At 39.3% G+C, this 27,657-nt stretch overlaps 2 protein-coding genes across 2 annotated transcripts; one reads left to right on the plus strand and one right to left on the minus strand.

The window, feature by feature from the left end:
• Positions 1-753: 753 nt before the first annotated feature.
• On the minus strand, positions 754-27,106 carry nelfcd (negative elongation factor complex member C/D). The gene is made up of 15 exons (XM_080422557.1): positions 26,951-27,106; positions 23,527-23,639; positions 22,951-23,060; positions 22,393-22,502; positions 21,357-21,464; positions 19,641-19,793; positions 9,134-9,264; positions 7,966-8,131; positions 6,767-6,901; positions 5,968-6,107; positions 3,806-3,920; positions 3,213-3,308; positions 2,373-2,513; positions 2,088-2,217; positions 754-1,653 (listed from the first exon to the last, which is right to left on the minus strand). The coding sequence occupies exons 1-15, from the start codon at positions 27,008-27,010 to the stop codon at positions 1,619-1,621; spliced, it is 1,743 nt and encodes a 580-aa protein (XP_080278683.1). The 5' UTR covers positions 27,011-27,106; the 3' UTR covers positions 754-1,618.
• On the plus strand, positions 9,879-18,496 carry LOC308082163 (uncharacterized protein). Its single transcript, XM_080423825.1, has 8 exons — positions 9,879-9,892; positions 10,282-10,390; positions 13,275-15,051; positions 15,147-15,325; positions 15,410-15,630; positions 15,941-16,100; positions 16,187-16,305; positions 16,781-18,496. Exons 3-8 carry the CDS (start codon positions 13,293-13,295, stop codon positions 16,977-16,979), a joined length of 2,637 nt encoding a protein of 878 aa, XP_080279951.1. The 5' UTR covers positions 9,879-9,892; positions 10,282-10,390; positions 13,275-13,292; the 3' UTR covers positions 16,980-18,496.
• Positions 27,107-27,657: the final 551 nt, after the last annotated feature.

Genomic DNA, 27,657 nt, shown 5'->3' on the forward strand with positions numbered 1-27,657 from the left:
CACTGTGCCTGTGTGTCAGGTCCTTCATCTGCTCTGTCTCCTCTATCCTAGCTCCTAGAAGTTGATCGTCTCTGCCGGGTGGAAACCTATAACTGTTACTTTTCAGGATTCAAATTAAAGTAGCAGGGCGTTAATTTACGAAAAAAACACAAAAAGTTAAAATATGGCGATAAGAGGTTTCTGCCCCGACAACAAGGTTATGTAAAGAAGGGAAGGACATCTATATGAAGGTATGTTCCAGACATACAACATGTATTTGTTAAATACATGCATTTTAATGGCGTTAATTTCTTAAATTTTTACAATACATGTTTTGCTTATTTTGACATCCTCAAAACATTTCCATGAGACCACCAAACACAGAACAATTTGGTAACGACGATAAAATATGGTAGTCACATCTGTAATTAAAGTCTTAATTATCTTATGACGACAGCTTTACGTAGCGACTAGGAAAAGGAAAGCAACCATCAAACGAGAGCTTGTAGATTTGATTTGAGCATCAGCTCATAAAATGTGATCTACACACGTTGTAAATTGATATTTGCACTTGCATAAAATATTCATACAAATGCAAATTAACATTTGCAGTCACAAAGAATAAACGGTTCTTAATGTGCAACTGTTGATCTACACGTGCAAATATTTTTTCAGTGACTTAACGTTTTTGTGTGAGACTTCAACTTCAGATTACATGTTCAAATTTCTGTGAGGTTGAGTGCTCTAATCAAATCTACAAGCTCTCCAAGTTTGGAACATATCTACCTTCAGTATACCATAGATCATTGGTTCTCAAAGTGGGGTCCGGGGACCCCCAGGGGTCTTTGAGGGAGTTCCAGGGGGTCCCCAGTTAAATGATGGATAGTTAGGAACCAAATGGACCCTTATGGGTCTGTAACTCTGAGAGTGTACAAATGGAACCAAATGGACCCTTATGGCTCTGTAACTCTTGAGAGTGTACAAATGGAACCAAATGGACCCTTATGGCTCTGTAACTCTTGAGAGTGTACAAATGGAACCAAATGGACCCTTATGGCTCTATAACTCTCAAGAGTTAAATTAACATTGATTTTACAATATAAATTGGGATCCCAGAGATAGAAATGCCATTAAATGGGGGTCCGTAGCCTCTATTGCATGTCAAACTGGGGGTCCAGTTTGACAAAAATTGGAAAATGGTTGAAAATCACTGCTAGAGCAGTAAAAATCTTCTCTTATGGGGGTCCTATGCATATCTTTTCAAATGGGGTTCCAGGGCTAATAAGTGTCAATTTGGGGGTCCTTGACAAACCACTGCCGTAGATATCCTTTCCTTCTTTGCTTACATAACCTTGTAGGAGTGAGGATAGAGGAGCTAGGAGGACAGAGCAGAAAGAGGATGTGAGATGAGATGCAGCCTGTATGTGGATGACAGTGTGTTCATTATGCATGATGGTGTCCAACAGAAGATATCAGAGTATGTATGGGGCCTCGTGGCGAGGTGAGGTCCTACAGTCTGTATACCGTAGTAGATATATGAATTCAGCAACAGCGTCATCTCTCTCTCTCTCTCGTCTTCGTGGTGGTGGTGGTGTTCCATCTCCAGCAAAGTAGTCATCACTGTCCTTTTATCCCCAAATCAATTCATCATGATGAAATTACCCTTGCAATGAGCTGAAAACAATAAACAAAAAGTAGGTGAGGTGGTTGTCGTATCATGCATCAAAATCCAAATGGTGTGGAATCTAAGGCACATTTAAAAAAGTGAACGTTTAACCACTTAAAACCCTATATACATAGTTGACCGGAGTCCCCCAGGGCTCTATACTTGGCCTGCTTCTTTTTTACACCTCTACACCACAGCAATTCACTTAAAATAACCAATCTATAAGCTCACAACGTACATTAAGCAAATGTAGTGTACTTAGTTACTTTACAGTTTACACCATTGACAAAGCTAATAGGTGGAGAGAGAGCCAAATGTATATAGAGAATTATGAGGCAGCCCTGCATTTCATCTGAATCAGTGCAAAAGAAAAACATGGTCACAGTGTAAAGTCATTGTGCCCTAAGTGGTTGTGGCTGAATGATAACAGAACACAACTTGCATATGAATTCAGCGACAGCGTCGTGCTCCCCTTCTGCCCGGATTGTGCCGGCGATGCTGTCGTTCTCCAGGATGGGAAGGAAGAGCTGAACAAAATCTGACGTGTACGGAGGAGCGATCACATCCAACACCTAAAAATAAAGCATCAGGCACATTTTGTCACTGGTGGCATCCTCTTAGCAGCAAAACCCCTGATTCTTTTGAACTGTGGAAGGGTGGGTTTAATCATTTATATGCTTGACTTTTTATATGGTAAAAGTGTGCAACACCCCATTAAAAGCGTTACCTCAGTGACAAAGTATCGAATTAGAGAGATGTCCGTGTTGAGCTTCTCCAGACACTTGCGCATGTAACCTACGACAGGCAGTACGTAACCACGGCTCAACAGGTGAACCATGCGATCCAACAGCGTCTTCTTCAACTCCATCTGGACAAAAACAATGAAAACATCTCATTTGATTTTTATTTTTTTTATGTGGAATCATTTTGAACGGTTTTTTTTAATCACAAATCTTCTCTTAACACATTGCATGCCAGTCGCGTAGATCTACGCGAACCTATTTAAAGCCGCAGCGTGCCAGTCGCGTAGATCTACGCGAACCGCCGATTCCCATGTTAAGTGCCCCAGGTGCACTTTCCGAATTTTTTTGATCCATTTCCGTTTCCGGTTTCCGGTCGGAAATGGAATTATTCGGGTTCCGGTTTTTTCGATCGTATCCGCTTCCTGTCTGGGATCCTGTTTAAAACTCGATTTTCTCTGGTTGTTGTTTTTCTCCTCGCTGATCACTGTTTACCGTTGATCGGCTGTAGCTTCAAGATGGCGGCACGGATTTGGAAACTGTTTTCGCTGGTTGTTTCTCACGGATCCGCTGTGTGTTTAGAACCAAATGAACGCGCACTTTTAACTTATTTAGCGAGGTCTGTGGCGACATGAAAAAAACTAAAAAACAACAATAAAACGCTGGCACTGGTGAGTACATTATGAGATTAAACTCTGGCATGGAATGTGTTAAGGGGGTTGCTGCTGGCAAAAGATATTTTCAGATAGGGGGTCCGCGGCTAAAATACATATCATTTTGGGGGTCCTTGACAAGAACATGTTTGAGAAGCATGTTAGCCTACAGACCTGTTCCATGACGTCCAGCTGGGAATGCTGAGTCTCGAACAGCTTGATGAGAAGCTGCAGGACCTGCGGATGCAGCAGCTGGTGGCACGTACATATCTATAATAATAATAATAACAACTTTATTTATATAGCACGTACATATCTATAATAATAATAATAATAATAATAATAATAACAACTTTATTTATATAGCACGTACATATCGAGAATAATAATAACTTTATTTATATAGCACGTTCATATCTATAATAATGATAATATAATAACTTCATTTATAGAGCACCTTTCTAAACAGAAGTCACGTACATATCTGAGAGGCAGGGATGTTTTTATATATCAATTGATTCATTATAATTTACTAAATCAATTAGTTTGATTACTTTGTCGCGCAAAAAAGAAAAAAAAATAGCCGATCTACAAGCTCACACAATACGTCGCATCGTGACACGTTGTGAGCTTTTAGATCACTATTTTGAAAAAATAGATCAAAATCTATTAGTTCAATTATAGCACAGATTTCAATTTTTTTTTTTAAATCCATGAAGTAAAAGCTGATCATCATCATCACACAATAAACACATCAAAGAGCTTACCTCGTCCAGCAGTGCTAAGTGAACTGGAGTGTGGTCCGTTTGGAGCTGGAAGTACGAAGGCTCACACACGGTCCAGTCCACCCACTTCAGAACGCCCATGGCCACCACTGGAAACCTGCACACACACACACGCACAAACACACACAGTAGACGTGAATCCAAAGGAACCACCAAAGCTGCGTACTATCAACACTACTATAAAGTGCAAAATGCTGGAAAACCAGCAGAAAGCGACACCGGTAAATTATCCACTTTTCACACATCATGCCTGCGCAAAATCCCGCGTATTTTCTGGCTCAAGACCATCTCGAACAATAAACTCCTCAACGTCACCCAACAAGATGACATGCACTTAGGCCTGTCACAATTATTACATAATCGTCTAATCGCAATTATTTTACATAATCGCAAATATTTTTGCATAATCGTCATAATCAATTTCATGTTAACAATTTTTTTTAAATGTCAAAAATAGTGGAAATAGCAGATATATAAGCTCAAAACTTGAGTTTATAGATCGGCTATTTCCACTATGAATGTTTATTTTTAAGTATAAAGTAATTAAATATGTGTTATTTGTCATATCTGCCCTGTGCAACTTTTGTTTACGAAAGCTAAAAGCCAAACAGAAATGTAATTTTTATTCATAATGCTCCATACATTTTCTAAGTCAGAAACACAATTAAATCGTTAATCGTAATTATTTCAGTGATAATTAATCGTCAACTTAAATGTGTAATCGTGACAGCCCTACATGCACTACATAATCAATAAACGCAGGTGGACCTGGATTGGCCATGTCCTCAGAATGGACATCAACACGATCCCAAGAGTGGCATTACACTGGACCTCAGAAGGCAAAAGAAATAAAGTGAGGCCTAAAATGACACGGTGTAGGACGATAGAGAAGGAGCTCCAGCAATAACACCAGAGCTGGGGGAACATAGAGAAGATGGCCACAGACAGATGGAAGTGGAGAAACTTTGTTGCTGCCCTATGCGTCAGCCGGCGTAATGTGGATAAGTAAGTAAGTAAGTAAGACATGAATCCGCAACCCACAGTGGATGTGGGTAAAACAGGTTAAAGGTGCAGTAAGTGATATTGTTTAGTTAAAATAACTGTTACATAGCTCTATATTATGAAAGTAATCACTGCTACAGTCTTTTTTTTTCCAGTAACAGGGGTCTCTCAAGTGCAAACTCTAAAAACATATTTAAGTTAATAGTCCATGAGCCAGAGCCCCAAAATTGAGCAAAAATTATCGAAAGAGTGGGCAAAACCAAACCTATATTAAATTGTTCATAGGGTCAATACGAGTAAATAAATATATGATAACCTCTCCACAGGAGCAGCTTTTTCATGGTTATCACACATTTTGTTATTTTCCCCATACGTACATGACAGGTGAAAAAATGACAAAATTTAAAAAAGAGTTATCATAATGAAACTTCCTGAGTTGATTACTTACATGAAGACAATGATTTATCGTATTACAAGTTTTCTGAAATTGTATATTTAAATATGCAAATTAGGCATTTAGTCCATGAGCCAGAGCCCCAAAATTGAGCAGATATTGAATATTCCCTCGTTAAAAACCTTTGAATCCAACATCTTAACAAAATGAAATAAGTATGTTGACTCTGGCTTTGTCCAATGTTGATTCTGGAAAGTTATGCAAATTTGGGCATATTTTCCTATGCCTAATTTGCATATTTAAATATACAATTTCAGAAAACTTGTAATACGATAAATCATTGTCTTCATGTAAGTAATCAACTCAGGAAGTTTCATTATGATAACTCTTTTTTAAATTTTGTAATTTTTTCACCTGTCATGTACGTATGGGGAAAATAACAAAATGTGTGATAACCATGAAAAAGCTGCTCCTGTGGAAAGGTTATCATATATTTATTTACTCGTATTGACCCTATGAACAATTTAATATAGGTTTGGTTTTGCCCACTCTTTCGATAATTTTTGCTCAATTTTGGGGCTCTGGCTCATGGACAACCGTCATACCTGCTCTGTGCAAACACAAATGTATTTTTTTTTTCTAGGTTCCAATGTTCAATACCATAAAAAACACAATTCAAATCGTTAATCACAATTTGATAAACGATTTTGGATAACAATCATTAGTCAACAGAAATGTTCATGATCACCTTATACACTGGTACAGAGGGCTGAGCTCAGCCACCAGCTCCGTAGCTCCTTTGTTCTCGTTACAACACAAGTTATGGACCGTTTCTATGGCTTTAGACGTAGACTTCAGCTCATCTTTGTTTATGTTCACTCTCTTGTTCTGAATGGGTTGAATGGAAATACAAAGTATTATAACATGTTAGACCAGGGGTCTTCAACAGGGGGTCCTCAGAGTTACTACAGGAGGTCCGCCAAATCTTTGTGTCTTTTACCTTAACCACTTGAACCCTAGCATCCCTTTTCTGAGGAGAACTTTAGCCAAAAATAGGAGATCTATAAGCTCACAACACCTCGCAGCGCAGTGCTATTTTTGGCAAAGAGGTATAGGTGTAGAGGGAAAAAAGAGCAGACCAAGTAAACAAAAAAGGTTTAATCTGAAACACAATTTTATACAATATAGAGGGGGTCCCTGCTTCATCTCTCTCTCAGCTAGGGGGTCCTTGGCCTGAAAACGTTGAAGACCCCTGTGTTAGACAGACGCTGTGTTAAGACAAATGACTCTGGATGGATAACTTCATGCACACATCCTCTATGGTTGAAGCCCCCTGGTGGCTATATTGGGTATATATATAGACTGAAGCTAGATGCACAGAATACAGTTGTTGTGAGATCACATTGAATTATTTTGGGACTTTGTATAGATCTGCTATTATAATATTTAAAATGTATGAGAAAAGAAAAAAATTATGGAATAAAAACTTTTTTATAAAATAAAAAATAAATATTTTTTTTATTTTAAGTAAACTGAAAACATCCTACCTTCTTCCATGTTTCAACCACACTGGCTGCGTAGGCCAGGATGTGAATGTATTTGTGTTTATGATCCTGGTTGATCTTTGAGCCGGGCTTAAAGAGAGACTGCATGAACAGGTCCAAGAACGCAGGGACTCGTATCTGAAAACACACAAAACATCTTTTAGAACACAGCACCGTTTAATGCTGGGCTTTTGAAATGTCAAGGACCCCCAAATGTATATGTATTTCGCCACGGACGCCCCCCCCCCATCTGAAAATATGTTATGGCAGGGAGGGACCCCCATGAGAGATTTGTGCTGATAAAAACTTGGGGGAAAAAATCGAATAATTAACAAAAAATAAGACCCCCCCCACCCAGAATTGCTGTACAAGCTTTCCTAAATTCTAAATTTTAATTTCTAAATCAAATAAAAAGTCCCTGCGACATACTTGTGTTGTGTACTTGTACATTAAGCGGCCTCACGCTAAAGAAACAGGAGATAGGCTCCTGCCCTATGGGCCTCATGGCTCGGCAAGGCTTACTTACTACTTATGTATAATCTACCAAAAACTATGCCTTTTCATGACCATTTTCAAGCCCACACAAGTTCAATCGGGGTAAACCGGCATGCTTGTATTAACATTACAGGCCCGGCGCCAGGATGAAATGACTAAGGGTGCAGTTGAAAATTGTGAGGGTGCACACCAGTGGCGACGCATGCACGCGCCCCGATCCGCGCGTGCAAACATTTGCGGTTATTCGGTGGATTTGGGGCGTTTTTTGGTTACTTTATTTCGGTTTTAGGGTTAGGGTTAGGTTAGGCTTATGTTATTTGGGTTAGGGTTAGGTTAGGCTTATGTTATTTAATTCTTATTTTTGCCTGATTTTACCGATTTCTTTTATCAAAAAATTTACTATAAAAAAATAATAAATAAAAAATTCCAAAATAAAATTAATTTTAAAACATTAACTGAGGGGGCACAATTTGAAACTAAGGGTGCCAAGCCCCCTCAGGCACCCCCATTGGCGCCGGGCCCGTAACATTAACACGTTTGTGTGTGAGTGTAACCAAGTGTCTACAAAAATAAAAAATAAAATAATAATAATTGCGTCGGCTCGGTTCGGTCGCATATCAACAATTAATGGTCGGGTTGGAGTCGGTCTCGGGCACTATGCTGTCGGTCTAGTAGGGACTCGGGTTCGGACTGTGCTCTCTCCTCACCAGCTCCACAGGAGGTGGGTCCATGCTGCTGAACATCTTGAAAAGAACGGTGATGTCTGCAGGGTTCAGAGCTCCTCTGGACAGCATGGCACCCAGGGCCTGGCACGCCCGAGGGTACGCGGCCGCCGTACCCAACGCCAGGGTTATCTGACTGGCATCGTGCCCCCTGAGATAAGTTATCATAACCAGAAAAATTATTACATTAACTTTGTATCATTACTACTAAGCTGCATTCATTATTTTAATGAATAACAATCTGTATGGTATGTTAATACAATATAACTATATTCCCCTACTGCCAGTGAGGGAAAACGTACTCACAATTTTTACTTAAGTAAGTAAGTATCAATACTGCAACATAGATAGTCTGGTACAAGTAAAAGACCGGAATTCAAAATGTACTTGAGTAAAAGTACAAACGTTTTGGCATCAAAATGTACTTAAAGTACCAAAAGTAAAAGTACTCATTACGCAGAATGTCCCATTTCAGGTTTTCAAATGTATAAAAATATTTTGAAAATAGCCGATCTACAAGCTAACAATGCGACGCATTGTGAGCTTGTAGATCGGCTATTTTCAAAAGGCCGAAATGTATATAGGGCTGAAGTGGTTAATGTATGTTTTTACTTCAAAATCTTTAAAGTAACTAGTAACTAAAGTTTTCAAATAATTGTAGTGGAGTAAAAGTACAATATTTGCCTCTGGGATGCAGTGGAGTAGAAGTAAAAGTACTGAGAATTGTACTCCAGTAAAGTAAAAATACCTCAAAAATTGTACTTAAGTAAATGTACTTACCCGTATTTTCCGCACTTTAAGGCGCATCTGAGTATAAGGCGCACCTTCAATAAATTTATTATTTTCATATATAGGGCGCACCGCATTATAAGGCGCATCCGCACTATAAGGCGCACTGACGGTGCGGCTTATAGTGCGGAAACCAAGGGAACCAATATTGATACCTATATAAGGCGCATCGGATTATAAGGCGCATCCGCACTATAAGGCGCACTGACGGTGCGCCTTATAGTGCAGAAAATACGGTAGTTACTTTCCACCACTGCCTACTGCCCACTGATACGTCCCCAGTGGGCAGAGATATCTGACTATAGGAGCTATCATCGGAGTGATATCAGAGTTAAGTGACCGACAGGGGGAGGGGGGCTAATACCTCTGATGTGCCGACTTCTGGACCTCCTGGCCGATCCTCCGCATGGCGGACCCCCCCTGCTCCTCCTGGGACAGGATGGACATCATGGCCTGGGCAAACAAGTACGTGTGCTCGCCGTGGCACACCATCTTCTACAACACACACACACACAGAGAGAGAGAGAGGGACAAGTTAGAAAGAGTTATCACACCCAAAAAAAAAAAAATTGAACTGGGCCCCCCCCCCAGCCCCCATCCCCCCAAAAAACATAAAATAAACATATTTCAACCCCCCGATAAGCACTTGAAGTTGTAGGAGTTGAGGCATTGAATCGTGTTTGACTCGGTTCCACAGATAAATATTGTGAAAATAGCAGATCTACAGTACAGTACAGTTCTAGATCGGCTATTTTCACAATATTTGTTTCTTTATTATTTGACAATTTGGCCAATGTTTCACCAGTTTTTACAGTATAGTTTGTTGATTACTTTTGATGCAGTTATTTTTTGGGGGTATTAAAAAGTCCCTAAATTGTCACTTCACCGTCATCTGGTAACTATTGGTTTGCAGTGTGCAAGGTATGGGACACACCCTCCCCTCCTTAACCCCTCCTCCCTCTGCCCTACAAGGCATGGGACACACCCTCCCCTCCTTAACCCCTCCTCCCTCTGCCCTACAAGGCATGGGACACACCCTCCCCTCCTTAACCCCTCCTCCCTCTGCCCACAAATTCATCCCACACTTTCATTTCCTTCTTTTTGCTTCCTCCGTCTTGAAAAGGTGGGTGTCATACCGTGTTCTCTGTCATGACATTAGAAATGGAATTGATAATGATTTATTCAGTATAATTATGATAGCCTCAGATGATATCTGTATGTTAATGTATATACTTTCATACATTATCTCTGATCAAGTTGTTTTGGACTGACTGAAGTCACCAAGAACCGTGTTGATCGTTAACCGTGTTTGTTTAATTCATATCTTCCTTGCTTGTTTAATTTGATGTGTGTATGACAAAATATTCTGGGTGACGTTTTGCTTTTGACAGGTATGTTTTGTATATTCTGTATTATTTGTAAAATACTATGAATTATTATCATCTTCCTACTTCCTCAAAGAGAGAGGAGTTGAATAAATGAAACTATGAATGTGTCTCTTTACTCCAACAGGGTTTTATCAACACACACACACACACAGACTTCACTCGTCTCTAACAGACATTGACTGGCTGTTAGACAAACACACCACAAACAACTACACAACTGCTCAGGCTACCAGGTAATTTTGATTTTATTGCTCTCGAGTCAAACAACCTACAGTATTTGTTTCTGCAGTCTTGTACTGTACGTGCCTTGCTAATGGGTAGCAACACTCCAAGAACAAAATAAAAACACTTCTAGGAGCAGGGCTCAAAAGTAGTATTATGTGAAGAGAAAACACTAAGCTTTTCATTGTTTTATTTGCCTCACCGGAGGAACAAACAACGTGTTGCAACAACTGCATTCTTCCTCTGGCTGGCTGAGTGGAAACACATGCGGTTTCTTTGAAACAGACCTTTTGTTTGAGCCATTTCACGTACTGTACATGCCACGCCTGGCGTTTGTTTGTCTGTGTGTGTCTGTCTGTGTCTGTGTCTGTGTGTGTGTGTGTGTGTGTGTGTGTGTGTGTGTGTGTGTGTGTGTGTGTGTGTGTGTGTGTGTGTGTGCGCGTCATCAGCTTGTGACTGCAACCTGATCCTCATCCTGTTCGTAGAGGACTCGGCTCTGCTGGTCTCGGACAGGGTCGAAAAAGCTCTCAGCTCTGAATTTACGATCTGCATCTGGCTCGCTGATAACAAACTATCATTACACCTGGGAAAAACTGAATCCATTCTCTTTGGGTCTGGTTTTAACCTCGGGAAGGCCGACAGCTTCACAACCAAAGTGGGTGATAATGTTATCACTAGAAAAAAATAAAAATGGCAACAAGAGTCATCAAAAAAGTCAACCAAAGAACACGTTTTTTTGTATAGGATTTCCTCTCTAGTCAGTAAAACACTTTGAGGATTCTAACAGGGGCCCTCACCCAAGCTCACTTCAACTATGCATGCACCTCATGGTACCCCAACACCACTAAGGCCTTAAAAACAAGGCTCCAGACATCCCAAAACAAACTGGTAAGGCTACTCCTTGGCATTACACCTACAACTAAATCTAACCCCTGCTCACTTTGCTAGGGTGGGATGGCTCAGGGTAGAGGACAGAGTACAGCAACTTGCAATGGGCCTGGTCTACAAGATACACCACAACCTTTAGATACCCATGTACCTGTACTTTAAAAATGTAAATGAAGTCCACAATCATAACACCAGAGGTAGCTCCACTGATCACGTCCAACCCAGATTTGGCACAAACAAGGGGTTGAATTCGTTCTCCTGCTATGCAACAAAAATGTGGAATGCCCCACCAAAACTGGTGAAGGAGTGTAAAACCCTACTCTCCTTCAAAACTGCACTAAAAGAGTACCTTCAGGTAGCTGCAATTTGAAACAGGCCCCTGTAAAAGTTGTCCCTTCATAATTGTGCAGATACCCTGTATACACTTATACTGTATGTTGCTTTGTTTACTGTTGAGAGAGAACACAATGTTGCACATTAAGCTAATCATCTGGGGACGCCCCAAAATAATCTGGGGACCCCCTGGGCGTCCCAACCCCCAGTTTGGGAACCACTGGTTTAGAGGCCCCTTGATGTGTGAGTAAAATCCAGGGCAGATCAAATGCTGAAAATGGGCCACGCCCACAAACTATGAACGTCAATCATAGCCAATTAGAATTGAATATGAACTAGAACAGTTTTATAGCCGCAGGTCTCCGCCAGGCCGGGTCGTCTACCCAGGTCCCACAAACTTTGGATGGTAGTCATGGCCAATTGGATACACCTTGATCACATGACCTGAGAGATAATGTGTACTGATTTGTGTGAGTTTAAGACAAAATGTGTAGAAGTATCCTCCGTCTTAAGGTCCTTACACACCGGGGCGATTTTTTTCATGCGAATAATATATATTTTTTTAACCTTATAAAGTCAATGCAAGCTTCCACATCAGTTTCGCGGAGCGAAAAAAGCGTCTTTTAATTATTCGGAACGAGTCCGAATTTTTCATAGTGGTGTTAATGGTTTTTACAATGATTGTCATATCATAGTGGTGTTGATGGTTTTTACACTGATTGTCATTTCATAGTGGTGTTGATGGTTTTTACACTGATTGTCATTTCATAGTGGTGTTGATGGTTTTTACACTGATTGTCATTTCATAGTGGTGTTGATGGTTTTTACACTGATTGTCATTTCATAGTGGTGTTAATGGTTTTTACAATGATTGTCATTTCATAGTGGTGTTGATGGTTTTTACAATGATTGTCATATCATAGTGGTGTTGATGGTTTTTACACTGATTGTCATTTCATAGTGGTGTTGATGGTTTTTACACTGATTGTCATTTCATAGTGGTGTTGATGGTTTTTACAATGATTGTCATTTCATAGTGGTGTTGATGGTTTTTACAATGATTGTCATTTCATGGTGGTGTTAATGGTTTTTACATTGATTGTCATTTCATGGTGGTGTTAATGGTTTTTACAATGATTGTCATTTCATGGTGGTGTTAATGGTTTTTACAATGATTGTCATTTGGTGTTGATGGTTTTTACAATGATTGCCATTTCATAGTGGTGTTGATGGTTTTTACACTGATTGTCATTTCATAGTGGTGTTGATGGTTTTTACAATGATTGTCATTTCATAGTGGTGTTGATGGTTTTTACAATGATTGTCATTTCATAGTGGTGTTGATGGTTTTTACAATGATTGTCATTTCATAGTGGTGTTGATGGTTTTTACAATGATTGTCATTTCATAGTGGTGTTGATGGTTTTTACAATGATTGTCATTTCATAGTGATGTTGATGGTTTTTACAATGATTGTCATTTCATAGTGATGTTGATGGTTTTTACAATGATTGTCATTTCATAGCGATGTTGATGGTTTTTACACTGATTGTCATTTCATTGTGATGCTGCTATCCGAAAGCTTTGTTGCAATCAGCATTCCTACCTGTTAAAGCTGCTTCTAAAATCTTATCTGAGCAGATGTATTGACCTCACAATTCTGTCTGCCCACAGATATTCTGAAGCAAAGAAATGGATCAGTTTTCAGAAGAAACACATCCTATAATACAGCTCATCATCAACAATGACCTCGACAATCTCAAGAATTCAGTTGAAGTGGAAGATCTTAATAAACTTTACCCATGCAAAGATTTGGAGGATTATATATCTCCATTGTCAGCTGCTGTAGTATTTCACAAGATGGACATTTGTGACTTCCTCCTGACAGAGGGAGCAGACCTAGATTCGGTGGAAGGTGGCCCGTGTCCTCTGCATTATGCCTGTGAATCAGCACCAGTTGAATTTGTGAGTAGACTAATTAAAGCGGGAGCCAGGACAAATCTGTATGATCCCAGAACAGGGTTGTCACCATTTCAAACTGCTGCCCTCAGGCTCCATGACAAGCAATATGTTATGAAAGTCCTTATTGAGGCTGGCGTATTGACAACTCCACTCCCTCCTACTCATCCTCAGCATCATATCATCAATAAAACAATTAGTGAATTGATTGAAGAGCTTGGATCGAGCGGCGAGGAAATGTATTCCAAAATAAAACTTTTTCTTGATCTGGGAATGGCTATTACCCAGAAATCACCAAGAGAGGTTTTTGAACATTTTGGGCGACACATGCTGGAGGCGAATCCCCTGAACCACCTGACCGTGATCGATATTCTGTTTAATGTTGGAGGATCACTAACAGAAGAATACCATCAGAAATGTATTACGTGGCTGAAGGACAATAACAAACTGAACTTCTACATTGAAAATGTAGTCAAACAATTTCCAAACATGATATATCATTTCCCCGACACTATAGTTAGAGTTCTACAAACCATTTTCAACACAATGGAAGAGATACCCAGTGAGGCATCACTGGCTCTGATCCCCCAACTGCTGGAACTCCTTTCCACAGGAAACAAATGGTCCCGTATAATTCCAGATGTTCTGTTAACACTCTATGTGATTACACAGAAAACTAAAGGCAATGATGGCTGGAATCAGGACTTCATCAACAATATATGCACAGCAATTGTTCCTTTTGTGGAAACTAATCACCCCCAAATGGTGAGAATGTACGCATATGCCACACTGGCAAACCTCCCATTTGCACACACCTCTAACTTCTTTACATCAATGGGAATAGATCATGTGCCTGAGGATGTAATCATATCTGCAGGAATGCGGATGGATGGATATATGAAAGTCAGGCTTAGTGAACTAAAAAAGCATCTCAGCAAACCAACCTCAGGAATTGAAACGATCAACACAGCACCATCAAAACAACCACTAAAATGGAACAGAATCAGTGAAAGGTGGAGAGAAAAGTTAGAGAAGCTTGCTAATGCTAACACTCATGGGGATGACAAAGTTATCAAAGTTGGGAATTTTGTGATGGGGAAAGGTAGTGAATTCCACATAGCAGGTGGAAGTGATGGAACTGAGGTCTTCTTGGGGTTAAGAGAGGATGGCACTGAAGTTGCAGTGAAGAGAATGACTCCAGAAAACTATGAATTGCTGAAAAACGAGCAAGGCTTTTTACGTCTTCCAGAGCTTGATGATAATTCGATTGTACGATATGTGGACTTTATAGAGGATAAGAACTTTGGATACCTTGTTCTTCAGTTATGTGAATACACACTGGAAGAATACATCAAGTTAGGAATTGAATTTCCTGGAGGCCGTCTTTCTGAACGGGCGATTGTCCAACAAGTTCTCACTAGCTTAAAGATACTCCATCAGCAGAAGCCTCCAATTCTCCACCGGGATATCAAGCCACAGAATGTCTTGATTGGTAAGCTACAGAAGAAAAAATAAAAAAGTAGCTTATTTATTTTTTAGTGATTTAAAAATAATTTGTTATATTTATCTACCTGTTTTGCCCTGCAGATGTTACAAAGAAGGCCAGATTGGCTGATTTTGGAATAAGCAGACGGTTGACCAGAGGACAAACAACATTTCAACATTCAACAAGATGTGCAGGAACAAAATGCTGGATGGCGACGGAGACCATTAATGAAGACGGTGGTGATGAACATGTACCGTATAAAAGAAGTGCTGACATCCAGGTTTGTTCTTATTCTGCATGAGAACAATTAAATTAAATTAAAACAATGCATACTATGACTAAATGTTTATGTTCATTCTAAAAGGTGGCTGGGATGTTGTTATATTACATCCTGTCTGGAGGTCACCATCCATTTGGCAAAGACCTTTGGTGTGAAGGCAACATTTTTAACGGACAGTACAACCTGGACCTTGCTCAGGATGCAGTTACCAAGGATCTCATCGAGAGGATGATCAATAAAGACCCAAAGAAAAGACCTACAGTGGAGGAATGCTTGGCTCATCCCTACTTCTGGGGAAATGAAAAGTATGAGAAACAGGCAAATATTTTCAATTGTACATACAGTATTATTTGTTCTCAATGTTATTCTTATCAGTGCTTTTTTATCATGGCTTAATCACTACCACAGCTCATCTTTAATCACTTAAGCCCCGTTCTCAAAACTATTTTTTAAAGTAGCAGATCTACAAGCTCAATTGTGAGATTATAGATCTGCTATTGTTTATGTGTTTAAGTAAGTAAGTGTAAGTGTTTTCGGATGTTTTTTTATTATAAATGTTTTGAATTTGAAACATTTTGATCCAACATTAAGTCTTTGTTTTGTAATTTCTTCCAGGAGAGTGAAGTACTTGGAAAAGGCTGGAAATCTAAATGAAGTTAGGAAGTACTACGACAACCCTGACCACCAGAAACTCATTGATGTGTTGAACGCATATGCTTTTCAGTATGCTGAGATGGAACTATTCAACACATGGAAAGACAAAATGAAAGTCAAGGTAACTAAATCATCATTTGAGGTTCATGTGTGTCATTATGTCCATTAGACTAGTTCATGTAATGTTTAAGTTATGTGTTTTTCCAGTTGCCAAACAAGGTGTTTCAGGACATGGAGAAATGGAGGGGGAAGAAGAGGGGGAAGACAGGATACTCTGAGAATGGATTTGAATTGCTGCGTTTCATACGCAATCTCCATGAGCACTAGTAAGTTGAATTTGATTACACAATAACTAAATGTAGCCCAAATATAAAATACATACAGTTTAAACTTAAAAGTAAAATTATATTTTTTATAATGTGTGACAATTTCCCTGGTTGTAGAGCCACCCACCCACACACACACACACACACACACACACACACACACACACACACACACACACACACACACACACACACACACACACACACACACACACACACACACACACACACACACACAGTGTGAGTGTGTTCAGTATTAGATAATAGCTAGAATTAGAAAGCAGCAGTTAGAGTAGATGTCAGTGTGTTCAGTACTTTATAAAGCAGCAGTTAGAGTAGATGTCAGTGTGTTCAGTACTTTATAAAGCAGCAGTTAGAGTAGATGTCAGTGTGTTCAGTACTTTATAAAGCAGCAGTTAGAGTAGATGTCTGTGTGCATTTAGTGTTCAGTGATCACTGCTTTGTGTGTTTACAGTGCTGAGGCTGCTGCAGACATTGACCTGATGGAGATGTTTCCTGGTCTGTTTGACTGTGTCTACCTGTTTGTCAAAGACCAAGGCTGGAACAAACTGGCCACCATGAAAGATTTTCTTGAAACCACAAATCTTAAGGACCTTGGACCTGCTTCTAGCTTGAATGACGACCTGAGCAAACTCTCCCTTCAGTCCCCATAAAAGATACAAAGAATCATCATAATCTAGACATCATTAAAGTTAGCCTACAGTATTCAAAACTGCCCTTACTGAGCTCAGGACCAAGTCTTTACAATCACAGAAAACCTTTATTGTGTCACCTCAAATGAAAGTTAACCAAATCAATGATGTACTAGATAAGTTGTATCTTGTTGTTCTGCAGACTATGGTGGCAGAAATGTAGAGATTGTGTATTTGTTGGCCTTCCATTTGATCTCATTGAATGTCTAAACAGCAAGCTTTTACATGAATGTGCTCCAACTACAGCTGTGAGCTGACTCCTCCACTCTACTCTCACTCTGTCAGCGAATCTGTACTTGTGTAAACTATTTGTGTGTGTCGCCCTTATCTTTAGTTCATACCTTACCATGACCATTTAGAATAGCATCTCTGTTAGGGTGGACACTATAAGAACTGTCTGATATTGGGGAGGAGGAGGCTGCTGCCCTGTGGGGCTGTTGGTCAGGCCATTAGGCCTGGCTATACTGATCTGTATGCTGTTGCTCTGCCTGAATCTTCTGAATAAATGGTCAACACTTCACCCTGACTGGATATTAATATTTTCCATAATAAGACTAACACCCATTATAATGAAACTTAATAACATTATAGGCAATGTTATGTATTGCTAGCTGGACAGAAAATTCAATATTATAGGCTAACTGTCCTATTTCCTGACATACATAATAGTATGATCATAAAACTGATGACAAAGTTGCTGTTTGCTCTTCTTTACTCATTCTGGACACCTGATGTCTTGAACCTTTTTCTTTTCTTCGTTTTCGTTCCCATTTATTTCTGTGCAAACTTAGGTGTGTCTTATTTGACTTTTTAATTTCAAGGACCCTCAGTTTAATGTGCAAGGACAAATTTTGACAAAATTGAGAACCTTTATTTTGGTACTGTACATATATTTTCATGCCAATACTTTTGTACTTCAGTAAAAGTACTTTTAAAAGAATATCTTTATATTGTGGTGTTGAAACTGACTTGTTTGTTTTTTGAAGTGTGGTGTGGTGTGCGAGATTTCCTTTTTTTTATATAATGTTTGGCTTCCACACCTGACTGGGATACCTGGTGATTAGGACAATTTAACCCATTAAGAACTGAGGCCGATTCTACAAATGCCTTCTAGAATCCGTAGCCTAGTTCTCAAACTTTTTCGTGTCAAGGACCCCCAAAATGATATGTATTTAGCCGCGGACCCCCCCATCTGAAAATAATTGTGCCAGGGACCCCCAGAAGAGAAGATTTGTGTAAAAAAAAAGTGCCACGAGTATGAGCTTGTAGATCTGCTATTTTTGAAAATCGAGAAAATGTGTGCAAATCTTTGAATATATATTTTTTTAAGCAAACATTTGTAAAATATTTTTAAAAAGATTTGACTTACGAAAATAACAGATCTACAAGCTCGTAGCGCGGATGCGTTCCCGGTCTTAATGGGTTGATAACAGCACAAACTGTTTTGTTTTTGTTCATGTCTAAGGTCTGTTCTGAGACTGTATAGTGTTCTCATGTGAAACATTTATTTTTCTACATTTTAATAGAGTAATGATATCAATGATCAAACATGTGTTGCTTTCACCGCTACAGGCAAAGCTGACAAACAACAGCTAAGTACCAAAAGTTCAACTTATGAGACTTCAAGGTTTTTTAACGTTTATGCCTTTAATGAATTCTACATGGAACTTTTTTTATAATAAATAAGCTGTGCATTTATACTGTATGACAGCACTGAACTAAATAAAGATTATTATTTATATATCTGCTATTGTATTATTTAAATATTGTCATTGATATTAGTAATAAGTCCTAGACTGCAGCAATACATTAATAAGCATCAGATAATTAATGAAATGCAGAACAGGCTGATTATCTGATTATTATTATTATTTATATTATCTGATTATCTCTGCTTCCCAATCTGTGGTCTGGGGCCCACTGGTGGGTGATAGTATAGGCTGACTTTGTGATTGTGTTAATGTGGCTGTTTAAATTCAGGTCTGAGTCCATGACTATACACCAAGGTTTTTGACTTGGCTAGAGGTTTTTGACATTACCGATTGGATCACAGGACCTATGCATTTAAGTCACAACGCCATTACGACGATTCCCGACGAAGCCGGTCAATTTGACATATGGCACGAGTGTGTGCCGCAAAAACTGTGGGAGGAGTAGCGGGATAAAATAAAGTTTATCTATAATAACAATAAGAAAGGCGGACAGTCTGTCCGCCTTCTGGTTGCCCTGTTAGGGCAACCTTGTTAGGGCCCTGTTAGGGCAACCACTCTAACAACAGTCAGAAAAACAACAACAATACGTTTCCTATTATAGTAGATTTACAAGCTCATCTGCTATTTATGATTTTTTTTTGAAAAATATAAAAAATGTTTGGAACATTTTGAATAATGTAGTTTATTTTATTTTTTTTACAAATCCTCTATTCTGGGGGTCCTTGGCATGAAAAAGTTTTGAGAACCACTTCAACATGCTGGAATAGTTTGCTAATTTTTTGGTTTATTGATGTTTTTTTGGACCACGGGGGCCAAAGAGTGAGTGAGTGAGTGAGTGAGTGAGTGAGTGAGTGAGTGAGTGAGTGAGTGAGTGTGTGTGTGTGTGTGTGTGTGTGTGTGTGTGTCTTACTGCGAATTCTGGAAGGTTCTTCTCCAGGTTGTCCTCTCCTCCGTCCAGCAGGGTGGCCAGAGAGGTCCTCAGCACCCTGGAGAACACCTCCAGCTGCTGGCACGCTGTCGACACGCTGGTGATCTCTCCCTGGTACCCTGCGTCTGAGATGAGCTACATGCACAACAACACAACACACAGTCTCAGTAAACTGCCACGTTGAAATAATAAAAACACATTTCACATTTACATTAACTCTTAAACTGCCAGGGTTTTTCAAAAATAGCACTCAAAAACTGCCAGCAGTTTACATGGTAAAACATAGTTAAAATGTTATTTATTTCTCCGTTTATTTTTTAACATTGAAGTGAATGGAACAGCAACTTTTTGGAAAATGTTATCTCCTGGTTCTTTGTGAAGAACGGAAAAACCAAAAAAATTAAGAATAACTTTAGGTTGGGATGGGACCAGGATGATACAGTATAGTACGATTAATGCTCATTATAAGATAGCACCATTTCAGGCGCTCGGGTGGCGCAGTGTTAAATACTGCCTCATCAAAGTTGGTATGGTAACTTTATACATTTATAATATACATACAAACATTTATAATAATTGTCAGATACTTGAATGTGTCCTTATATTATCATCACTTTACCCACATACAGCTCAAGTGGAGTTAGGAGGTTTTTGACCATTAATGTGGAGATAGTTGTTTTGTCCATCATTGATTAGAATGACCAAGTCAGACAAAAAAAAACCCTGAGTTGGAGTTAGGAGGTTTGAACGACAGTTTGAGGATCCAATGGAGTTAGGAGGTTTGGTCAGAAGGGCTTTTTAAATATTTTTCATTGGTTCAATACTTGTAAAACCCACACAAAGGCCTGGGTTCGAACGCAACCCAAGGCTCTATGCTGCATGTCATTCCCTCTCTCTCCCTCCTTTCCTGTCTCTCTCTGTGTCACTAACGGGAAAGAATTATCATATAACAATAACACCCCCAGGCAGCTCTCTGCAGCTCCACACTGAACATAATATTATTCCTAAGATGTTCAACAGTAAAGCTGTCACAGCTGACCAGAACACAGAGCCTTCTTCCATCTGCTGTCAGTGACCAGAGGTCTCAATGAGCTGAAGCACCTTTCATGAAACTGCAATGATTTTTACACCTGTACACTACACCTGTGATGTGTTGAAAGTTGAGTTGAGTTGAGTTATCCATTATTAAAATTAACCCTTTCAATCCGGGGACGTAATTTTAGATTTATTTGGCTATTCAAAAATAGCAGATACAGTATACATATACAATGTAGATCTGCTATTTTTGAATCTGCTCATCTCTGAATATATAATTTTTAAAGCGAACATTTGTAACTCAAATCTTTGCTTCTGGAGGTCCCTGGAACAAAATATTTTACAAATGTTCGCTTTAAAAAATATATATTTAAAGATTTGCACAAATTGTCAAGATTTTTCAAAAAATTGCAAGCTCATAGTGCGGCACTCGGTGCCGAGCTATGAGCTTGTATATCTGCTATTTTTGAATAGCCCAAAGAAATCTAAAAAAGACACAGATTCTTTCCCGGTCTAAATGGGTTAACATTCTGTCAGACAGATGTGTCTTAAAATCATTTAAAATTTGAGTTGTGTAAACCTCTTTAGACATCTATATCAACTATTTGATTTGCCTTTTCATTACTGAAATAATACCAATCTGTAGTGTTTGAGTGTTCATACTTTAACGGTGAAGTTGAGCATCAGGCAGTCAGGGTGAGCCTCGGCCAGCTTGTAGAACAGGTCTCTCCATGTGGTGTGGGCGATCATCTGTTCAAGCCAAGCAGGTGTCTGAACACAAAATGAGAAACATTTAACATCGGAATCAAATCAAGAACATATTGGGCCTCATTCCCTAACCTGGTCGTAAGAAACAATAATACGAATCTTGTAGGAAAGTTAAAAAATAACTATTTGACGGGGAGGTGACTTGAAATGTCTACCATCTTTTTTCACTTACGAAAACTAAATAGAAACTAAGCTATGATGACTAAAACTATGACTAAATATAACGAAATTTCGTCAACAATTAAAAACTAGACTAAAATGTTAGTGAGGGACTAGTGGAGAAGAGATCCAGTAGAACTAAAAGACAAGTCATCATGGGTGCGCACGGGTGTCACAGACCGAAAATAGTTGATCTACAAGCTCACAACAACGCATCGCAGTGCGACGCGTTGTGAGCTTGTAGATCGGCTATTTTCAGCATGCAGCTAAGTGAAAATCATTTCGATGCCATCAAGGCCGAAAAATGTATTTTAGTCGACTAAATCAAGTGTAGATTTAGTGTCGACTAAAATGTTATGATATTTAGTCCAGTAAAACTAGACTAAAAGTAAAACATTTCAGATGACTAAAATATGACTAAAACTAAATGGAATTTTATTCAAAAGACTATGACTAAAACTAAATCAAAATGTGCTGTCAAAATCAACACTGGTTAGCAGTGGATCCAGTACAGAGATACTATCTGCTAGTGAAGCGGTTCACAGATTGTCAGTTGTTCAAAATAATAGTTATTGTAACATTTTAAATTACATACAGATTGGACCTTTACAGAATATATTAGCTTTAAGATCTGGGGAAAAATCTAATACATGACGATCTAATTAGTTAGTTAAACAACCAAATCATCCAACAGAGATGTACAATGATGTGAGATTAGCTCTTAACACTGTGAAATTAAACCCTTAAGGTACAGTAGGTTCTGAGTTCTCACCTCTCCTTCCACTGTAAAGATGGAGTCAGCTTTCTGGGGGTCAAAGTGCTTTATTAGAAGACTCTTGAGGTGATTCTCCACACGTTCCTGGACCTGAGCTGGTTCTACACCTGAAGATAACAACACCAAAGAAAATGAGTCATTTTACATCATGCTGCTGCTGGGCGGAAACCTGTCCAAAACTGTTCCTTTTCTATTATTATTATTTTAAAAAAAAATGTTTTAAAGTAGTGAAAATGGCCGATCTACAAGCTCACAACATGTCAAGATGCAACGCGTTGTGAGCTTGTAGATTGGTTCTTTATACTATTTAGAAACATTTTAATACATATTAATTAGGTGGTCCTTGGCATGAAACCGTTTGAGAACCACTGGTTTAAACAACATTGTGAAACAAGCCCAAATAAGCAACTACACTTTAGATACAAGCCCCCCAAAAAACATAACCCGCAGCTACCAATATTTACAAGCCACTTCACAGAAAAACAAGCCCAAAGTCGCTTACAATAAGCAGACTTGGCAACACTGGTTACTACCCACCCCTGGTCCAAGTCTTACCCATCTGGATGAGCCACTCTGCCAGCAGGTTGACTGTCTGGGCCACAGCAGAATAGTTCTCAGACAGGAGCTGGATGACGTGTTCTGGAGACCCACCGGCCTGGAAATACCTACGAGCAGAAAACACTGTTTATCTTTCTGCTGACCCTTACTCTGTTGTTGTAGGGCTTTTTCCTCCTCATAGTCCATTAATCACTCAGTTTGGTCTTTAGTCAGAGAAGACTACTGTATGTTAGTTGCTTAGTCGTTTTTATGCTTTCTTAAATGCATATCTTTTGACTAATATTCGTTGGCTAATAATGTATTTAGTTGAGGAACAGTCCTAATCTGTTGCCTTTGTCCTGATCCATACATTCAGTGTAATGGAGTGGTGTGTTCAAGTTTTTTTTCGGATGTATACGATGATCATTCCCTGCACGAAATGCGCGTTGTCGTGGGTCTACGCTAGCACGTTTTCAATGGATGAAATGGTTAGTAGAGGGCTACGCTTGGCTATGAAAACGTTCTGCAGGTCACACTACGTATATGAAAATGTTTTGAATTTCCTACAACCGATCAGACGCATACATTACGTACGTTTTGAGGGTGTTGAAGACAGCAGGCTCCATGATGTAATCTTTGCTGGAGAACTTTGTGAGACAATCCTCTTGGATCTTCCCATCGTTTTCTCCTTCTACGTAACCATCCTCCTGAAATATAAAGTTAATCACGTTATATATGCTTTATTTCTTCAACATAACATCCTCCTAAAAAACAAAAGTTATGTATGTCTTTATATATAGATATATACTGTAGGTCTTTGCGACAGCTCTCCAAAGAACTCTATAAGGGGTCCTTGGGGAGGTTCCAGACTTCCAGGGGGTCCTCAGCTAAATTATGTAATCGTTTGTTCACTCTCTCAAGAGTTAAAATAACACTCAACACTTTTCCAGTGCAGATTAGGGTGCCCGAGATATAAGAAACATCATATAAATCATATTTAAAAATGGGGGCATGTGGCCTAATAATTCATTATGAAACTGGAAGTCCTGGAAATTAAAAAGGTTGAGAATCAATCACTGATCCACAAACTACTTTTTCCTTGCAGTGATTCTGATCCAGTAGCCTAGTGAGAACTACAGTATAGTCTCAAAAAACATCGGTGCATTGCACTGATGTCAGTAAAATGCATTGCATTTTAGGTCGTGGCTTCTCAAAGTGGGTGCCGCGGCACCCTAGGGTGCCTTGACGCAAGTCCAGGGGTGCCTCAGAATACTTGATAATAGTTGGAATTCATCAAAGTAACTTCAGTTTAACCACTTAGACCCTCTATACTTAGTAAAACGGACCTTAGTTAAACTGTACTTGCTGCGTTCTTTTTCAGCCTACGGCACATCAAGTCTCTTCACCAAAAATAGCAGATCTACAAGCTCACAACGTGTCACTTGTGACGCGTTGTGAGCTTGTAGATCTGCTATTTTTGGTGAATGTTTGTTCCCCCTAGAATAGAAATGCTGCGGTTTAAGTGCAAAAACGGCAAGTATAAAAGTTATTTTCAGTCTGTGCTAATGGAAACAAATATTCTCTCAACAAATATTTTCCTCGTGACATACTGTATCTTTGGGGGAAAGATTTACATATTTACGTACCGTTAATATGACAAAAAAGGTGCTATAAATTCAGGGGTAGCCGTGGATGAAAAGGTAAGTAAGTTTGGGAACCACTGTTTTAGGTTGTGGGTTCGCCTAGTGAGAACTATAGTCTAAAAAAAAAATCTGTGCATTGCACTGATGTCAGTAAAATGCATTGCATTTTAGGTCAGTGGTTCTCAAACTTTTTCATGTCAAGGACCCCCAAATTGACACTTATTAGCACGCGGACCCCCATTTGAAAAGATATGCCAGGGACCCCCATAAGAGAAGATTTTTACGGCTCTAGCAGTGATTCTCAACCATTTTAATTTCATAGAACCCCCAGTTTGACATGCATTAGGCTACGGACCCCCATGTAATGGCATTTCTATCTCTGGGACCCCAATTTATATTGTAAAATCAATGTTAATTTAACTCTGAGAGGGGGTCCATTTGGTTCCATTTGTACACTCTCAGAGTTACAGACCCATAAGGGTCCATTTGGTTCCTAACTATCCATCATTTAGCTGAGGACCCCCTGGAACTCCCTCAAGGACCCCTGGACACTTTGAGAACCAATGTTTTAGGTTGCGGGTTCGAATCCACCCTGGTGCATCCAGCTTTGTTAGGCGTCTATACGAACACAATTGGCCCGTGTTTGTTTGTTTGAAGCCGGGCGGGGCGGATGAAATTGGTCATTGCATTGCATGTATTCCTACGGGCTGGGGGGGGGGGGGCACCTGTCAGCAGGGAGTGTTGGGCGGGAGGATTAGGACGAAGGCTCTACGTCCTCCTGGTGGGGGCTCCTCACTGGTAGGTGAGTCAGTAGGATACGACAGCAGTGACAACACAGAAATGTGTGTGGGGAGGAATTAATTGGCATAACGACTAAATTGGGGAGAAAGGGGGGTAACAAATAATTGCCTACTCTAAATAAAAGAATAAACATCCATCATACTCTAGTCTAGAGTCTAGACTACAGCAGGGGTAGGCACTAGGCAGCCTAAGGCATGGGTACCAACCTTGGCACGGAGGGGCCGATCACTGGCACGCTAGCATAAGTGTGAGAGAGAGGATTTGTCTTTTAAAATAAAATAAAAATATATATACACATTATATATTATAAAAAAGTAGTCCCAAACACTTCTTTAATGAAAAATATGGATTATTACATTGCACTAGAACTCCGAACAAAGAGTTAACATTTGGGGGCAAGAGGGTAAGCACTTTTTTTTTTGCATTTGTACATGTTTGGAGCAGCCTGATCTCACAGAATTTGGTATACATTGCACGGATCCAGTGCACGTCATTCCGTATACTAAGTCGTGTGAGATCGGGTTGGTTTGGAGCCTGTACGGGCTAGGAGCTGAGAGTCCAGTTGTCCATGGGGGATGTTCCCTACGACTCTCGTAGATTGAAAATGTCAGAATCATAAAATACATCTACGAGAGTCGTATTCTACAGCTAAATCTGACAAATATTCTGTAGGGTTTTTTTTTCCCCTGTTTTTTTTTTTATAGTAGTCTGCACATTTGATTTGTTTCTAATACGCTTTCCTCTTATTAGTATTTTATTTTTATGGTCTTTCTTTTTTGTGTAAAGCGCTTTGAGTTGATGCATGAAAGGTGCAATATAAATAAAGATCATTATCATTAACCATCCTCTGGTTCAATGCAAGCTTTGATTGATTGATTGATAAATTGAATAATTAAAGAACAGTTTGCAAATAGTACAGAGGTTTGATTATAAGATATATAAAGACATCATTATGACAATGATGCTAAAAAGGATAACACAAAAAGCCCTGATGAGGGCATAACATACAATAAATCATCAACAGCTATAAGCTATCTTCTATTATCAGTAGTTCTCAAAGAGGATGGGGGTCCAGGGTTCCAATTCCAAATGGACCCCTCTGCAGGGTCTGTATCTCTCAGAATAATTGTGGGGTCCTTGAAATTAAACCGTTTGAGAACCCAATGTTCTAATTATAGGAACTTTTAACTAATGCCAGCTTTCCTGAGCTAGGCCAGTGGTTCTCAAACTTTTTCATATCAAGGACCCCCAAATGGATAAATATTTGTTGTGCCAGGGATTCCCCAGAAGCAAAGATTTGTGTTAAAAATGTTCACTAAATAAGACTAAATCAAATGTCCAAGATTTTTTTTAAATAGCAGATCTGCTGAGCTTTGTAGATCTGCTATTTTTAGAGTGGTTAAAATGATTGTGATGCTACATTAACTACTTTAGCTGGGGACTCCCTAGAACCCCTCCCCAAAGGACCCCTGGGGGTCCCCGGACCCCACTTTGAGAACCAATGAGCTAAGCTAGCACACACACACATACACACACACACAGCAACAAGTCATGATAATATTTCATATATTTACCATATTATTCCCCTCCGGTCCATCCCAGTCTCCAACAGTCCCATAGTATTCCTCGTCCATCTCGACGGGAACATAAACAGCCTAGTTATTATTATTAAAACTATTAATGTTACGTGTTTTTGATGTACAACTGACTGAAGATGTTAAAAGATGGACAGTTAGTTTAGCTTGTTGACCTACCTAGCAACAACAGGAAAATGGCGAGACGTAATACGTGCGTGACGTGATGACGCCATCACGTCATATGATAGCCTTGGATTGGACGGTCATGAAGACGGTTATATGTCATCATGACCGTCTTGGATGATCTTCGAAATAGTGTTTGCGCTTTCACCTTTTTTGGTTCTTACATCTACATTAACGTTCAAATGTCAAATATAAAGTTTTGAACCTATGGCCATGGATGTTACAATTATGTACGGTTCCCCAGAAGTACCTGTGTCGTCCATATTGTTCAATAAAAAAATATTTAAATCCAATTGGTGGCCATTTTCTCCGTATGCTTTCAACTAAGTGACCCCATTGGCTGGGAGGTGTATTGCACTCTGATACATTATAGCTATGAGAATATACCAAAAGGGGAGAAAATGCGAACACTATTTTGAAGATCATCCAAGACAGTCTTGTATCAAGGCTAGTCATATGATCACGTTTAGATGTTTATATTGTACTTTGTACTCCACTACATTTATTTGACAGCTTTAGTT

This window comes from Gymnoscopelus braueri (genome assembly GCF_963280865.1).
Source record: "Gymnoscopelus braueri genome assembly, chromosome: 3".
NCBI lineage: Eukaryota > Metazoa > Chordata > Actinopteri > Myctophiformes > Myctophidae > Gymnoscopelus > Gymnoscopelus braueri.

What these genes read in the sequence shown, in the direction of transcription:
- nelfcd (XM_080422557.1), bottom strand. Translation starts at nt 27,010, where the DNA reads ATGGACGAGGAATACTATGGGACTGTTGGAGACTGGGATGGACCGGAG. An exon ending in TCTTTACAGTGGAAGGAGAG is followed by an intron (nt 21,465 to 22,392) that starts GTGAGAACTCAG and finishes TTTTGTGTTCAG; the next exon opens with ACACCTGCTTGGCTTGAACA. An exon ending in ACTTAGCACTGCTGGACGAG is followed by an intron (nt 3,309 to 3,805) that starts GTAAGCTCTTTG and finishes TTATTATTATAG; the next exon opens with ATATGTACGTGCCACCAGCT.
- LOC308082163 (XM_080423825.1), top strand. Translation starts at nt 13,293, where the DNA reads ATGGATCAGTTTTCAGAAGAAACACATCCTATAATACAGCTCATCATC. An exon ending in TACTTCTGGGGAAATGAAAA is followed by an intron (nt 15,631 to 15,940) that starts GTATGAGAAACA and finishes AATTTCTTCCAG; the next exon opens with GAGAGTGAAGTACTTGGAAA. An exon ending in CGCAATCTCCATGAGCACTA is followed by an intron (nt 16,306 to 16,780) that starts GTAAGTTGAATT and finishes GTGTGTTTACAG; the next exon opens with TGCTGAGGCTGCTGCAGACA.